Source organism: Mastigoproctus giganteus, chromosome 1, assembly GCF_048544385.1.
Source record: "Mastigoproctus giganteus isolate SK-2022 chromosome 1, ASM4854438v1, whole genome shotgun sequence".
NCBI classification, from domain to species: Eukaryota; Metazoa; Arthropoda; class Arachnida; order Uropygi; family Thelyphonidae; genus Mastigoproctus; species Mastigoproctus giganteus.
The window spans coordinates 174,863,347-174,881,583 of NC_143575.1; the positions used below are offsets into that span (position 1 = coordinate 174,863,347).

The following is an 18,237-nucleotide window of genomic DNA, read 5'->3' on the forward strand; positions in this document are numbered from 1 at the left end:
AGCAGAAGTTTCTTTAGTTATATTTGATTGTTATTTATTGTTGCTAATGAAGTTTTGTTACAATTTTCTGACAATGATGTGTGTGTAATTCGCAGATATTTGTTAAATACTATTAGTTAAATAATTAAACTGAATAATTAGATATTGGCAATATTGTGGTGGTGTATTGTGTAAATTAAATCATAGTTAAACATACAAGCTTGTGTAATACATTGCATATTTTTTTTTTTGTTTTTTTTTGTTTTTTAGATTATTCTAAGGAACAGTGATGTAACAAAAGAAAATTCTTGGAATTTCTTACTTAACCTGTCGAGTGGTACTGTGTTATTTTGGTGTTGTAATGTCATAGGATAATCACATGATGTGTAAAATATCAACTGTGCTAATACTGTAGAGTTATTACAGTAGCATATGGGTTTAAGTAAACTGTAGAATGCATCTTACAGGCATAGCGATGAGGGACAGAGGGGAGAGCATTTGCCATTGGGTGCTCACTGTGGGAGCATTTTGAGGGCACTAGATTGCACTGTCCATATGTGATGCCTATAGCCTGTTCCGTTTTGTGGCTGGAAAATCACTGCTCTGCCATCACTAATGTTGTGTATTGCATCAATTTTTTTTTTTTGTAATTAATCGTTGAGTCATCAAAGATGATTCAACAATTAATTATAAGAGTCATCTTTGATGCTCTTTCTCTCTAGGAGGTATGGCATACATGTAGCAAACAAGTGCAGTGCACTGGGCTCTCCCAGATAATGAAGATCCCTAAACACTTTTGATTTTTTTTTATATAAAACCAATAAAATTAACAGTAAAGTCCCACAAAGTTGGCTTTGTGACTGTCTCTTCCTATTTTGAATTCTGCTGTTCATTTTTATACCACGGCATATGATAGAACAGTTGTATCCAAAGAGCATATTATATCTTTGGGATTTCTTTTAGCCTTAAGCCCTTTTCTTTCAACAAAAGGTATATATCTTATGATGTCTCAATGTTTACATTTGTCCATTACTGGAAAAATGCATGTGTTTGTGCGTACACACACACACACACACACACACACTCTCTCTCTCTCTCTCTCTCTCTCTCTCTCTCTCTCAGTTCAATATGTTCTCAAGGAAAATGTAATAAATTTAATGAACCTATATTTTTCCATTTGTTTGTACAAAAGATCAAATAACCAAATATTATATTCACAGTTTTATTGTCATTATTTTTACATGAGGCTATGAACATTTCAATACCCCTCACATATTATCAAGAAACATCATGCCTGCAATTGCAGAAAAATCACCCAAGGTCTATGAGCATATAGTAGACTGTTAACATGTAACTTTGTATTGTAGTAGAGACTATTAACATGTGTGATGAAGAGTATTGTATCAGGATGGTTTTTCATGGATGAGCTGAAATGCACAAATTATTTTGGGGCTCTACTTTGCACAAACTAATACCAACTCAAAATCCAGTGCTCAGCAAGCTTTACAGGGGAAACATATTTTACCATGGTATACACTTTTTCAATCCTAGTTGTGAAGTGCAGCAGTGGAAGTGTGGTGTGCTTATGCTTTTCATAGTATGGCATTGAACTTCTGATTTTTGTAAGTGGCTCAATGAATTGATTCTGCTATGATATTTTAGCCTGTGTTGCACTTGCTGATGGAATTTTACAGCTATTTACTATTAAACATTTCTGCAAGATGCTGCACCTTACTATGAAACACAAGACATGATGACTCAGTTTGAATCTTAACAAATTCCTCTCAAATTCTTCTCTGGGATGAATTAGAGAAGCATTTTTTAAGATTGACAATGGAGAATGCCTTCACATGCTGCATTAAGAGATTTCTTGTATGAGGAATGGCAAAATATTTTCATTGAAACCTTCCAAAATTGATGGAAAGTTCAACACTTAGGCTGTCTGCTTCATTGGAGAACAAGAGTGGGTGTACACCATATAAAAAATGAAAAAATAGAATTAAAATTAACATGAAAATAAAATTTAATTATTTTAATTAAAATAGAATTAAAATTCCTTTTAATTAAAATTAAAATTGGCCTGTAGCAAATTTATGTTAAAAGTTTTGTTTATTGTTAGATGTTTTGATCTTTTAGATCATTCCATCATATCTAGCAGTCTTTCTGTATTTTTTTTTTTTTCATTTTTTTTTTTTTTTTTAACAAGCCATTTTTAGTCAATTATTGACATTCCTTTTCCTTCTCAATATCACAGGAGATTGAAATACAGGTAGCTGGATTTTGTAGGCTAGAAATTAATCAAAATTCTTATTCTTATGGGTGTTGCAATACTAAATTGAACATTTGCTTGCTAAAATTAAGTGTTAGGAATTGTAAATTTCAAAATTCACAAATTTATTGGTAAAATATTATTTAACAATTAATTATATTTAAGAGTCTTCCTTACGAAGATAAATTAAATTTTTTTCCTCCGTTAGTGCAAGGAATACTCTCCTGAAGCTAAAGAAAAGTGTTATTCCAAACAAAAATGAAGAAAGCAAAGAACCTAGCAGTAATGCAGATAAGCATATTTTACCTCCTGCAAAGAAGCCACGTCTTGAAGGTATTACAGTTATTGGAACTTCATTTTAATAGAGTAACCAATGTGCTATGCTACAAAAAAAAAGTGCCACAATATTATTTGATTCTACATATGACATTACTATGACTTCTACAGTAAACTCTGTAAAACCTAGCACTTTACATCTTACAAAAAAAAAATAATAAAATAAATAAATCGCCATTTTACAATCCAGAAATATCCAGAAAGCAATCTGGCACTCATATCATTTATCACATTTGTTTTTAATAATCCATCCAAAAAAGAGTGATATATCTTTCTTTATATAATGCTTTAAATCTTCTCCTTTAATCTATCTCTGCCACTGGCATGATCTAAAATTTGATAATGCAATGGTAGATTTGCACAGTAAGGTAAACTTGCCTATGCAATGAGTTGCCCTGATATTGTACTATGTTCAAATAGATGGCCTCTCCAAAAGGTTAATTGACCATTTGTTGAAAAGTTCAGACTGCTATGACAGCCTGTTTCAGGCCTGACTGATCTTTAGATATCAGGTGGTCTCTAGTGACAGAATGTAAACAAAACAGTTGTGAAGAGGTTTTTTGATGTGAGCTACTACAAAGCACATGAAATCAGTTTTCAAAATTGTAATGTTCTGTTTAAAGTTGTAACATTGCTTTCCTGAATCTAAAATATCAAAGGAGACCAGCTGTGTCCAGAATCTCCCTACTCAATAGGCATTTGTCAGACTATTCAAGGCCTTGAATTAAAAGAGAGCCTGAGTGGTCTTTATGATTGGAGGCAGGGGGAAGGAAAGAAAAATGTATAAATCAGTAGATGGTTTATTAATTAAGAAAAAGTAAACCTGCAGCTGACCTCATAGGATATCTGGATCTGCATGTAATGCTTGCTTCCTGGTAGTAAAGAAGACTCCTAGCTATCTAACATTGATTTCATCGGAGATTTGACATAATGTAAAGAAGTTCAAGATGCCTGGTCAGCATGAAGAGGAAAAGACCAAACCCTCCAGCACATAACAACATGATGCAACAAATGGCCCTCAGTCCCCAGCGGCTCTCACTCCCTCTCTTATGGCAGCGAGAGGATCAGAGTGGAAGCAGAGGGTGCAAGGAAACTCTAGGTACGATGAGGCTGCCATACATGGAAACTGAACTTGGCTTGTTACAACCTAAGATCGCTCACTGGTGAAGATGAGATATTAGAGCTGGAAAAGGAATTAGAAAATATCAATTGGAATATCATCAGTTTGGCTGAAACAAGAAGAATAAATGAATCACTTGTAAGTTTATCAAGTGGAAATCTGCTGTACACCAATGGAAACAGTGAAGAGAGTGAAGGTGGAATTTGCTTTCTGGTCCATAAAGATATATAAAAAAACATTTTGTAATTCAAAAATACATCACCAAGGATGTGAAGACTGCTTCTTGGGATTTCTAAGAGGTACAAACTAAAGGCTATAACGGTTTATGTACCAAAATTGAGCCGTGATGATGATGAAGAGGTTGAAGAAATGTATACTGAAATTGAGAGACTTCTAGATGAACAGAACACTCACTGCACCATTATTATGGAGGACTTTAATGCCAAGGTTGGAAAGAGACAAAACAATGCAGAAATGGAAACTATAGGAAATTTTGGAATTGGTGAAAGAAATGAAAGACTTGTGGAATTTGCAGAATCTCAAGGAATGTCAGTAATGAACACTTTTTTTCAAGAGAAGGGTGAGCAGAAAGAGGACATGGAAGAGCCCAAATGGATTAACAACAAATGAAATCGACTTCTTTCTTGCTAACAGAAGATATATTGTGAATGATGTTACCGTCCTGAACAAGGTAAATGTCGGAAGTGATCACAGAATTGTAAGATGCACACTTGATATAGATGTAAGAAAAGAAAGAAAAAAATTGACTCGAGTAAATAATATGGAGTTCTTTGAGATAACAGAAGAGGAGAAAAGTGGTATGTACTGAAACTTAAGAACGTTTGAGCTTCTGCAGACCTTTCAGGACCAAGATATCGATGAGGAATACAACTTTCTGAAAGTGATAAAAGCCTGAGAAACTTATAGATAAAAAGAAATCCAAAGAAGAAAAATTTATCCGAAACAATTGTCATGATGAACTGAAGATGACAAATGAAGGGCAACATAAACACTGACAAGAACAAAATTGAGTATACTGAGTTATGCAAAGCTATTAGAAAGAGACTGAGATAGGACATAAGATTTAACACAAGAAAAGTAAGACAAGCATTAAGAGAAAACAAAATACTTAAATCAGCAGCCATGAGCAGTAATAAAGAAAGACAAATGATACTGAAACTGAAGAATAGCGATGGAGTACTTATCCTTGGCATTTGTGGATTATGAAAAGGCATTTGACTCCATACAGCATAAGGCAATATTTCAAGCACTGGAAAGACAAGGCATAGATACCCCATACATTGATTTTGAAGAAAACATATGAGAACACTACCTCCTTTATTAGACTAGACAAAGACAATAGCAAATATGAAATTGATAAAGGAGTTCGACAAGGAGACACAATATCTCTGAAGTTGTTTACTGCTGGCCTTGAAGAAGCTTCAAAGTGACACTGATCATTGTGATCTCGAAGAATTAGAGGAAAACCTTAATCAGTTAATCAGAGTTAGTAAGAATTTCAGACTAAAGATGAATATGGTTAAAACAAAAGTAATGGCAAACAAGTATGCTGCAGAAAGGGATATATAGTTATTGAAGGAGCAGTAATGGAAAAGGTTTATTCATATACTTATCTGGGACAAATCATTAGCTGTAATAATGATAAATGGCTGGAAGTCAAGAGAAGGATAAATTTCAGATGGATAGCATTCAGGAAATATAATATCCTGATTTGTCTGAAAAGTAAAATAATGAACCAACGTATACTTCCCACCATGACTTATGGAAGTGAAACTAGGGCATTCACCAAAAGAATGGAAGAGAAGCTGAAAACTACACAGCAAAGAATGGAATGTATTATATTAGGAATCAGGTTATATAAAAAGAGAAACACATGGATTAGGCAACAAACTCAAGTAAAGGACATCCTTGTCAAAACTAAAGAACTGAAATGAACTTGAGCAGGACACAGCTTGAAGACATGATGACAAATGGACTAAGGAAATAACAGAATGGTACCCAAGAGGAGCTAAAAGAAAACCTGGAAGACAACAATGGAGATGGACAGATGAAATTCAAGAGGTTGTAGGTAGTAAATGGATGGCCATTGCATTAAACAGAAGAAACTGGAAAGTTGCTAGAAAGGCCTTCATCCTGCAGTGGATTGAAAACAGTTGATGATGATGATGATGAAAGAAGCTATTTTGCTTCTCCTTGATTTCAGAGTACATAGTATACCAAGCATCATTAGTTTGATTTTCCATTAAGGGAGTTATTGAAATATCTCTTTTTCATCATTATAAGAGATGTGCTATTTGATATGGGGGATAAGAAATGAGTCAATCAAGCTGAACATTAGAGACTTTAATTATGTGTTTAAATGCACTCTACCTTTATATTTCAGATTATGACTAGAAGTCCTTAGTCATGGGCAGTTATTGAACAAATCGTGCTCACCTGATGTACTAGTTACCCTGTATGAAGGGTAGACATTTATCAGATTCCATGCAGTCAACAAGAATGTTGAGTGTAAAAATGAAAACCTGAATTCCAGGCATGAAAGACCAGCTGCAGTTGGCAATCCTCCTGGGAGGTCACTCAGCCAGCATTGTTCAAAGAGGGCCTGATGGGATTTGTTTGAGAAATGATGTTGCAAGTGGATATGTAAATAAAGAGTCTCAATTTAAGGGACAGAGTCAAGTAGATGAGTAGAAAAGGTACCTCAAGACTGAATTCTCTGAATCAGTCTGTTCACAGAAGTGCTGTACCAGGCAACTCATTGCAAAGGCAAATCGAGGTTTTTAAGGCTATTTCATTATCTATGCTGTTTAAACCTTGCTGCGTGCAAAAACATAAAGGACAAGACAGTCATTATAAATGTTTACTGATGTAAATTGGTTCAGTAGTTAGTGCTTAATATTTATTGAAATGTGCTAACCATAGGTACTCAAAAATTTAGAAAATTTTAAAATCTGGCACTTCTCAATCTCCTTAAGGGTGCTGGATTTTTGCTTTATTTAAAATACAATTTGAAGTCATGTGCTTCTATGTGTTTCTATAACTTGTGTGATTGAAATATTTATTGTGTGAGAATTGAAGAGTTGCATCAGCATATTAATAAACCCAACAGTTCTGTAATGTTTGTAGTGAACATTATTGAATAGCACAAAGAATAATTTTGTGTGTGTTCAAGAAAGTCTGCAGTCTATATTTTTGCTGAAAAATAGAAGATCAGGATAAAGTTTGGGCCACGCATATCTGTTGTGCATATTGTGCAGTGACACTTCAAGGATAGTTGAATGGAAAAATGAAATATATGCCATTTTCAATGGATGTGTCTAACACGGATGAAGAATATGCCAGCCCACCACAGTCAACTTCATTTGATTACTCAGGTGGTACTAAATGACTGATTGAAGATTTAAACCTTTCTCTAGGAACTCTTGAATTTCAATTTACAGAGATAGAATTTGTTTGCTGCAATATCTAGATATTGCAGCTGCCAAAAGGATTTAATGCAGTTTTTTAAATGACAGATTTCTAATTTAATTAATTCAAGCCATATTGATGGCTTAAAGGATGCTCTAGGCCACAAACATAACCTATAGACTGGAGACGTATAAACTCAGCAGAATGTTTATTAGCATTAGTAGAGGCACATGATGCAAGCTTATGTAGCATCAGCCAAAAAAAAAAAGCTCTGATTTCACCCCTCCATTCGTTCCAAATACCTGTCCAGCTTAGCCTTAAATTTATTTAGGCTATCAACTTCCACAACAAAAGATGGAAGGCTGTTGCACCAATCAACTACCCGCTGGCTAAAGGCAAACTTCCGCACATCTGTCCTATAACTGTCTTTCCTCAATTTGAATTTATGCCCTCTCAGGTGATTATTCTGAGCAAGAGGGGGAATCCCATCAGCATTGAGAATGCTCAAACCATTCAAGGCTTTATACAGCTCAATCAGATCACCTCACAGGTGCCTAGTCTCCAAACACTAATCTGCAAAACTTAAGCCTTTCTTCGTAAGAGCAACCTTTTGTTCCATTCACTAATCTTGTTGCCCTTCTCTGTACTCTTTCCAACAGCTCTCCATCCTTCTTAAAATGAGGCCTCCAGACCTGTATACAGTACTCAAGGTGTGGCCTGACCATCGCCTTATACGAGGGGATAATCACCTCCTTATCCCTGCTAGAAAAATTCCTGTATATCATTGACAAGACACCATGAGCTACTCTTGCAGACTGTCTGCACTGCTCAGAAAACTTCATATCTGCCTGCACAATTACCCCCAGGTCCTTTTCATTCTCTACCACTGTCAGTGCAGTACCACAGAGTTGATACATTACTCTGGGGTTACTGCTTCCCATATCTAGTACTTTACATTTGTCAATGTTAAACTTCATTTGCCACCTTTCAGCCCATCTGCTCAACTTTCCTAGATCCTGTTGCAGCAGCATACTATCATTAGTGTCAGTATGTCATTAGTGTCAGACCTCAATCAAGACTTTATAGATAAGATGGCTTCCAACACATGGCTCATGAATAGGAGGCTCTTCCCCAAGACCAAAGGATTTGTGTTCGCCCTCCAAGGCCAAGTAGTCAACCTGGAACTACAGGAAATACATCACCAAAGGCCCCAGAACGAAGCACAATATAGCCGAAGCAACTTTTGCGCTAAAAACAGCAACCACCCCAGAATGGCAGATGACATGCATTGATGATGCCTGCTCCCAGAAATAATCCAGCACATTGCCACAGGATGAAGGATGATCACCCAGATGGAGTACACTCGTAGACATGACCAAGTCGCCAGGATAATCCATCAGAAGCTAGCTCAAAAATACCGGTTGATCAAAGAAAATGCATACTGCGTTACAAGTACAAACCTCAGGCCACACTAGAAACCCCTACTCACAAACTATACTGTAACTGTGCCATAATAATGAACAAAACAATACCACACAACAGTCCAGACATAACCCTTATCTACAATTGGCTACCTACCTGATTGACACATTGGTATCCAACACCTACAGCCTCCGGAAAACCTATGAGGAAAAGATCAGGAAGTACACAGACCTAAGACAGGAAAGTAAAAGAAATGTAGAATGTGGAACAAGGAATGACCATCCCAGTCACTGTAAGCCACTGGCATGGTGCCAAAGAGCCTCCATAAGAACTTAACAGTAATAGGCCTCCCAGAGAACACTTAACATGGAACTCCAGAAAACTGCAATCCTGAACACCTGAACGATAGTAATAGAGTTCCTTGACCAACAGTAATAGCAATAATAGTAGCAAATGAACACAACCAATCCACCCCATGCTCTTGGTACCAGTACCCTTCATGGGGTGAAAAAATCTTATAAACAGAAAAAAATTTATAATAATAATCTAAACTTTCAAGTCAAATGGAAGGACTATTAATTTCAAAGGAATTGTATAGCATTCTTTTGTTAAAATTTTTTTGTTTCTTAAATTTTTTTGAATTCTTAAATTTAAGAATCAAAAAAATTTTTTGATTCTTCTTGATATTAAAAAAATATCTAATACTGATTTAAATAATCTATTACACATTACCTGTATTTAATATTGATTTTCATATTATGTCAAATATGAAAATCAATATTAAATACAGTTAATCATATAGATTCAAAATTCTATGGCATTAGAATTTTCAAAAACCAAGAATTATAAAGCTGCAATTATATTATTCAAATTATAGTGAACACTACTGCTGACTTTCAGTCCAGTTCTCAATTATAATTGAAGTTTACTTCTAAATACAGTGCCCATTTTACTATTGGTTCCTGTATGATCAAATCATTTTACAGTGGACACTCCGTATCATTGTGATCACGTTTGCAAATTGAATTATTTTAATTCTATTAATTGGCAATTCCAATAAGTGGAAAGGACTATTAAGTGGAAAGTAGGAGGATTACTATCCACAGTCTATAAAAGTAAAGATATAAAGCACAAATTTACACTTTATTACCTTACCAATTAAAAAAATTAAATAAAACATGAAAATCAGAAGAATATTTTCCATGAGTTAGCAAAATAAAAATAAATTTACGCTTACGTACATAACTTAATTAATACTAATTAATTGATATTTCTGTTCACTGACTTTTTTTTTTTTTTTGTTTTAAAACAGTAAAAAAGATAAGAATCAAAAGCAGAGAACAAGGCACACACAAATTCTAACAAGTTTATGAAGCTTAAAAAATAAGAATGAAGAGAAAATTCTGAAAATATATTTATTTTTTTTATATGATTGAAATTTTCATGGAAGGAGAAACACATTTCACAATAATAATGTAAAAACCCACGGAATTCCAGCTATCGGTATTATTGCAATAAGATAGTTTACTATTCATTTATAATAGACTTCACTAACAGAAAAGCCCAATAAACTGGAAACTGCCAATTGTTTTTATTGTTTTATGGTAGGGATCTCCAGAAATGTTCTTTAGAAAAATATCACAAGGGCATTCAAAAATGATTCTTATAACTGAACATACAATAATGATCTGACACCTACTTATTTCACTTTATGATGGACTTACAGTTGTCTTCAAATGGATCATGTGGTCCTTCCTGTCAGCCAATAGCAGAATTTGTAAAACATGTGGGCCTCGTGTTTTGTTTTTGCATCCTTTAGTTGAAGTGATTTTTTTGTGTTGTGCTTATTTGAAAATACTGTATTCAATATTCTATATGAAACTAATACAATTGCCATTATGAAAATCACCTTGTAGAGAGATGAATAGCTTAGTTATATAGCAAAATTTTCAATTTCCGAGGTCTTGGAACGAATTATCAAAAAAACAGTGTGTTTTGGGTTCACGTTATGATATTTTCATGATACGATGGTGTCTCTGGAAAGGATTAGTATTATAAACTGGGAGTCCACTGTACAACATATACAGGCGACTTCTGAAAATAAATTTGCAAAATATCTCATCTGCTACTTTTACTTTCAGGAAACAATACTGATTAACTTAATCTAATCCCTTTGGATGAAGTGTTTTGTTTAAGAATGTTTTGATTTCAAACTTCTATTTAAGTTACCAGAACTTCAAATAATGTTTTTATTTACAAGTTAGTACAATTGCATCATTTCAGTACATAGCCAACTACTTAATTAGTTATAAATTGGCATCATTAAGTATATCTCATATTGTGAATACCTTCACAACGAGTTGCCATGATATTGCAATACCTCGAATAAGTAATGCTTCAGTATTATAACCATTTCGGAGCTTATTGGCTCCTCATCAGTGGGCGGGCAGGTACCTTGGTGTTGCAAAGTATAAATCCACAATATGAGAGATGTCTGATAGTGTAGAGTAATTTAGATTATGGTATAGTTTAGGACTAAAGCCTCAGATTAAGTAGAGTTTAACTTGTACATTAGTTAAACTCTTTACATAACCTGAGGCTTTAGCCCTAAACTATACCATAATACGTTTATCCGTGTTATCCAGGAAAGATCCATATATTGATGAGTAATTTCTTTGCTAGTAACAAATTTAGAATTAACCCATCTGCTGGGTTAATTCTTATAAATTTCTGATGATATTTGATTTCTGTATCTGTATGTTTTTCATATCTTAATGTTACATTATTATTTTTAGATACACCATCAGAAGAAATGCAAGCTCTTACAGATGAAGGTAGAAGAGAAAATATGTTCTCCTTTTTGGAATCACAGTTGTACAATAACATGGCAGTGTTTTATATTAAAAATGGACTATTAAAAGATGCTGCTCACTGTTTTAGAGTGGCTCTTATTATCCATCCAGGTATGCTATAACTACAGGACCATAAAAAAAAAAAGTCTAATATGTTTTGCCTGTATTTATAGAAATATTTCACTTCAGCATTGTTTCTGATATCAGTATTTGTGAAGCACAGAGTTTATTATTGCAAAAATACTTCTAGTATGTGATCTCTGTATATCCACTAGCTTTTGTAGCGATAAGCTATAATTTTTCAGGGCAGTGGTTCCTAGCATTCCATCAGTGATGCTATCTGTAGTAGCTGTGATTTCAGCTTTCATTTCTTCAGCTGAATAGGATTATTTCTATATGTGTTCTTAAAAAATCCATGTAAGAATAATCAGATGGATTCAAGTCTGATAAGTACAGTAACTGACAATTTATCTTTAAAGTATTTAGGATACTGATTTCAGATGACATTATGAAAATACTTGCTAAGGAAATTACAAACTGCACTTGTCACATGTGACCTTGCCTCATTTTGTTGGAAATATATATTTTGTATGTTAACTGCCATCCTTGAAGAGTTGGAATAATGTAATCTTGAAGGATTTACAGATAATAACCAGTATTCACTGTCATCATGAAAGACTGGTTTAGCAATTCCAGCAGATGAAGATGCACTCTGCTCCATGCTTGCTTGCTTGTTTGTTTGTTTGTTTGTTGTGGTGGAGGTTTAATGGCACATAAGCTGCTATAGCTATAATGTTGCCTATCTGCTCCATGCATTTTTCTGGATGAAATGGTATCTCTATTACCAGAGGCAGTGTACTTGTAGCACAGTGCACTCTACTGGGACCCCCTCTGACATTCTTATATTGAGCTGATAATGTTAACAGCAGGACTCCAAAATTGAATTTTTTCACTCAAAGCCTTATAAGAGCTCACTGTGCAACCGTCCTTGACTATGGAGTAGCATATATCAGTTTGTTCCTTACTAATTATGGAAATTTCTGTTGGAGGGTATTATGTTCAGAAATATTCCCATACTTTACATGTTTTATAATAACAAATTAATATAGACAGTTTGAGTTGGAATATTTTCTTTAACCCTGTAAAAATACTATAAAGTTTGTAAAATAGATATACTTCAGAGATAAATCTCCTAAGAATAATATTGTATATAACACAATATTATTCATATTTTCAGGTATGTTATCACTACAGATGCCAGTGCAGTTTTTGTTATACATATAATCAGTAGATTTGGCTTCCTTAATTACTCTAGACATTGTATATTAAAAGCAGTAGCAGATCAATACTTAAATAGTAATTCCTGTAGTTATTAGCAGAAATATGTTTCAGTTTTGAGATGCCATAACCTCAACTTCTTTAGCCATTTCTAAAAAACTTGCTATCATCCATATATTTCTGTTTACCTTCAAATTTCACTCTTTTTATAGATGTCCAAGTAGGGTGTTTTCAATTTTTAGACAATTTCTCACTACCAGAATTGTAGTAGAATATTTTGCCTTGTTTTCCAGTTGTGATATGTTTCTTGTGTAAATGTTTACATTCAAGTTGTAAATTATTCCCATCACAAATTCAAGAAATTGTGTTTTTGCATTACATAATTCAACAGCAGAGTTGTACAGCATTGATGGAAGCAATTTGTTATACAGTATACACAAAGTTACAGAATAACATCAGCATCCCCAGAGGGGAACAATGAAACAAGAACAATGAAATTCAATGAAATGAACAAGAACAATTAAATTCATTTCCTAAACGTTCTTCCTTCTCTGTGTTGTATCATTAAAGGGCTCAGTTTTTAAATCTTCACACTTTATGCTATGGAATTTAGTATGAAGTGTGAAGGACCTCCAGATGGAATATGAAAAAATATGAGCTGAAACAAAAATGAAATTTTTGCTTCAGCTCATTTATTTTTTTGAAATATCTTTCAGCATCAAGTAAGAATATCAGTCTTACTTGATAGTGATTCAGAGTGTGCACAGACTTGTGTGTGATTTTTAGCTCATTTGTGTAAGAGTTTTGAATTCAGGTTTTCCTTATTTATCAGTATTCTTTGTTGCTCCATCTTTCTGCATGATTTGACAAATACTTGACTTGATTCAAATCCAGGGATGTAGGCCTCAAGAAAGATATTATTATATTTAGAGTGTTTTTTCCATCTTTACGATATCCTTGGCATATGTGCAGTGGTGTTGTGGTCTTGGACCATTCCATTGCTATCCAAGTATAATATCAGTAATGCAGAAAGAACTTTGATCTATAGCACTATTTAGATATACCTGAGGGTTGAGAGAGTACCTCAGGATTAATGAACAGTGCACCTTGCGATAGAAATATTGCCCAAACCAGAGGCATGGACAATACACAATAAGCAATCTGGATCCATTGCTTGATGCTACATCCTCCACACTTGTATGTGTCTTTTTGTGAAAATTATTATAAAATTGGATCCATCAGATGACATTACACATTTTTCACTACTCCAATGACCAGTTCTGCAGACATGAGTGGCTCACAGAAGTACAGCTATTTAGGCCCATTTCCCTCAGCTCCCATTATTGAAATGCTGGTTGATATAGTTACTTCCTGGTATGGCCTTTTGATTTTTTTCTGACATTGTGGAAAAGAAATCGGTGGTCCATTTCCTTCTGATCTGGTTGCAGGTTTCCCCAATCAGCAGCCACTGGTGTTATAACCTCTTGGCACCATCTTTCACATACCAGAACATTTGATTCTATAATATTTTAGTAGGGCAGTGAAAATAGCTGCAGCATTTAAAAATTACAAGAAATTTTAGGACCAAGAGAATAAGTGATTAGTTTGATGTACAGGGTATGTCAAAATTATGTTGACACTTATATGGAAAAAACATTGTCAAAATTATGTCAACACTTATATGGAATGAACATTTGAATTTCATTATTTTATTTTTTTCAGATATAATGGCAGATAGGTTAATGCTAGAAGAAAGAAGAGTGGTGGCAAGCTTTATGGAAGTGTTTTGTTCTCCAACCATAGTCTGCAACAAGTTCCAAGAACAATTTCAACGAGACCCACCAAGCTGTTTAATGATTTATCGTATATATAAAAAGTTTGTTCGAACTGGCTTGGTTGCGGACAACTACAAAGATAATGCTGGACATCCCAGAACAGGTAGAAGTGAAATGAACATCGCTGTTGTTCAGCTATCAATTCTGTGAATAGTCCAGGAAAGTCTACCAAACGATGCAGTCTGGAAACAGGGATTTCACAGAAAACTGTGGAGAATTTTAATGCAGGACCTCGGAATGCACCCGTATCATATCCAACTTGTCCAAGCATTGACAGAAGGTCAAAAATGTGTATGTGTGGAATGCTGCCAGATTTTAGCAGAAATGGCAAACATCCAACCAGACATTGTGTATCAGATGGCATTCAGTGATGAAGCCGCTTTTCACATTATTGGTCATGTGAACCAACACAACACAATCTTTTGGGGTACCGAAAATCCACGAGTACTTCATGAGCATGAATGTGCCTTCCCAAAGGTGAATGTCTGGTGTTACCGCTGCTAGTGTAATTGGACCTTACTTTTTTGACACCCCAACAGTGAATTCTTAATCCTACTTACATATGTTGCAGTCCTATGCCATCGATGAACTTCCACTGATAATACGTTCAGAACGGTGCACCTGTTCATTTTGGTCATATTGTTTGTGATTTCCTAGATCTCCCCACTCCCCTGATCTGATGCCCTGCGACTTCTGGTTGTGGGGTATGGTGAAAGAGAGAGTGTACAGCACGATAGTTCGGAATATCAATGAACTCAAGGAAAGAATTACGAATGTGGTAACATCTATTCCCACAAAGAATTGTGTGTCAGGACATTAAATGCTACTTTCAATTGTTTCCTATTGTATGTTGATAACAATGGACAACAGGTTGAGATCTTACATACATGATGTTTCACATATACAATAAATGTTGATTTCAGTAATGTTGATAAATGTTTTTTCCATAGAAGTGTTAACATAATTTTGACATACCCTGTAGGGCGCCTCCGTAGCCAGGTGGGCAGGAGCAGCAGTGCATAGCACACGCTTCTTGATTAGACCCATGACCACCAAATACAGAGGATGCGGAAAGGTCAGGGAATGACTATCGCATATCCCCAGAGAGATATGGCCTTAGTTGCTAATGCTCCTACAAACCAAATAACAAACAAACAAACATGCCCTGTATGTAGGACTTATTCAGTAACATCTTGGTAAATGATAATATATTTCTTAGAAAATTTTTGTTAAAATCCATCTTTTTCTTTCCTCTTGCTTCTCTTTTCCCTTTCTTCCTCATTTCTTTCTATTTCTTCTTTCTTTTTCTTTGAAGGTGGTAAAAGTTTTTTTTCTCACCTTCATTTTTGCAACAGATTTTTGGTTTTCATAATCCTGAAATTTATAAGAAATTCCAAGGATTCGATGCTAAAGTTTTTTTTTTTTTTTTTTTTTTTTTTTTCTCTTTCCATGGAAAAATGATGTTTCTCTTTTTTTACCCTGAACAGATGAGTTAGTTCTAACCTTCAAGCAGGGGCTGTTGTTGTTTGTTATTTGGTTTTTAGGAGCATTAGCAACTAAGGCCATATTGCTCCAGGGATATGCGGTGGTCATTCCCTGACCTTTCTGCATCCTCCGTATTTGGTGGTCACGGGCTCGAACACCGGTCTAATCAAGAAGCATGTGCTACACACTGCTGCTCCTGCCCACCTGGCTACAGAGGTGCCTCAAGCAGGGGCACTCTTGCCTAATGTGCACCCTTTAATAGCCTGAATAGGTACAAAAATAGTTCAGAATTATTCACTTTTTGATGCAGTAGCAGCTCAATACTTAAATAGTAATTCCTGCAGTTATTAGCAGAAGTACATTTCAGTTTTGAGATGCCATAACCTTAACTTCTTATTTGATTAGCCATTTCTGAAAAAACTTGCCATCATCCATATATTTCTGTTTACCTTCAAATTTCACTCTTTTTATAGATATCCAAAATTATTAGCCATATAATGTAAGGAAGTTTCAGCCAAAAAATAAGTAAATAAATAAATAAAAATAATCAAATATGAAACAAAAATATATACAAAAATAAAAGAAATTAAATTACTTGTGTTTTCTTCCTTATGTGAATAACCAGTGCTTTTTTTTGGGATGGTACACAATGGTATGCTGTACTGGCACCTTTATTAACAGTGATGTGTGACATTTGGATGTAGTACACTTCAAAATTTGTAATATTTGTAAAATTTGTAATATAATATAATGTTTACCTACTATTCAAATAAGCTTAAAGTTATTTAACTAAATCTGCATTTTTCACTGTCTATTGTTAAGATATTTTCTATATAACACTTTATAACCATTTTTAGAATTTTAAATTACTCAGTCAGACCTCTGTTTAATGAACCCCTTTTATAGTGAATTTTTTGAACTTCCCATTGGAAGTTACATTTAAAAGAGTTTCCATTGAGCGAAGAAAATTTTCATATAAAGAATGGATTAGGACAGACTTAACTCGGTACCCACTGTTCGCATTTCTTGCCTTTAGGCAATTTAGGCAATTAGTGCTGCTCCACGAATTAAGAGAGCTAACGGGATTACCATTCTACAACTTAGGGGTACTCATATTACCTGTCCGACCACCTGTCCCACATATGGAGAAGTTGTGCTGGGCAACAGTGAGCAGATCAAGGGGTATTCCTGATATTGCCAGTGGGCTTTCATCAACCGTCTACTGCAGTGGTGTCCAACCTTTTCCCCCCAGGTCAGGCTAGCAACCTCTCACTCACTCGTATTTTTTTAAAATTTTTTTTCCTGGCAATTTATTCTGGGCTGGGGGAGTCCCCCTCCTCTTTCGTCCTTCCCCCTCTTCATCTGACTCTAGTTTTATTTCCCTCCCTGGGGAACGAGTTCCCCAGGGAGGAGGACGAGCAGATAGTAGGGGAGGCCTTGCCTTCCTGTGGCTAAGGATGAGTACCTGGATGTAGAAGTCCAGGTGATCAATGCTTCCAGGTAGCCAAAAGGCCAATGCACAACACTACACTACAGAACACACACACACACACACGCTCATAGACAAAATTTGTCTGTCCTATCACTTTCTCCCGTGTGGGATGAAAATCTCCTGTCCGGGATTAAAACTTCTTTTTTCTCTCTCTGCTTCCTTTTCCCCTATCCCAGTTCAACCGGTTGGATTTTTTTTTTTTTTTTTATATATATTACATGACACACACTGGCCTTACCTTGACAGAGTCTGTAAAATCTGAACAGAGCAACCAGGCGGAGATTAACTTTTGTTCTAGAAGCCGTCCATACAAAAGCACAAATACAATTTTCCCATACAGGTGCCATATTCAAAAAAAATTCAAAGTTAGATTTCTTTTGCGGGCTGCACTGAGTGATTCAAGAAAAATTAGCGTTACATTTGCCATATTCCCCCATTACCGAGAGAGAGAGAGAGAGAGAGAGAGAGAGAGAGAGAGAGAGAGAGAGAGAGAGAGAGTGTGCGCGTCATAAGTAGAAAGGGAAAAAGCAAGAAAGAGAAGAATGATGATATTTAGCTCAGGACCCTGGATTTGCCGAGGCCATACTCACCAGATGTAAGCCCCTGGGATATATCTTGTTACATGTAAAATAAAATATTTGGAAATTTTATTAAGTACATACACAATTACAATTATTGAACAAAACATTTAATGAGAATTTTTTGATAATTAACAAAATCTAAAATTCTGTTTTAATTCA

The 18,237-nt window shown here is 35.0% G+C and overlaps 1 protein-coding gene across 1 annotated transcript in view; it reads left to right on the top strand.

Annotated features, from left to right (window-relative positions):
• The window catches only part of LOC150091278 (uncharacterized), a 70,607-nt gene that overhangs the window by 47,066 nt on the left and 5,304 nt on the right, over positions 1-18,237 (top strand). Inside the window, exons 7-8 of the mRNA XM_090389931.1 lie at positions 2,457-2,581; positions 11,351-11,518. Of these exons, the coding sequence (XP_090246057.1) occupies positions 2,457-2,581; positions 11,351-11,518 (293 nt within the window). The remainder of the gene's footprint in view (positions 1-2,456; positions 2,582-11,350; positions 11,519-18,237) is intronic.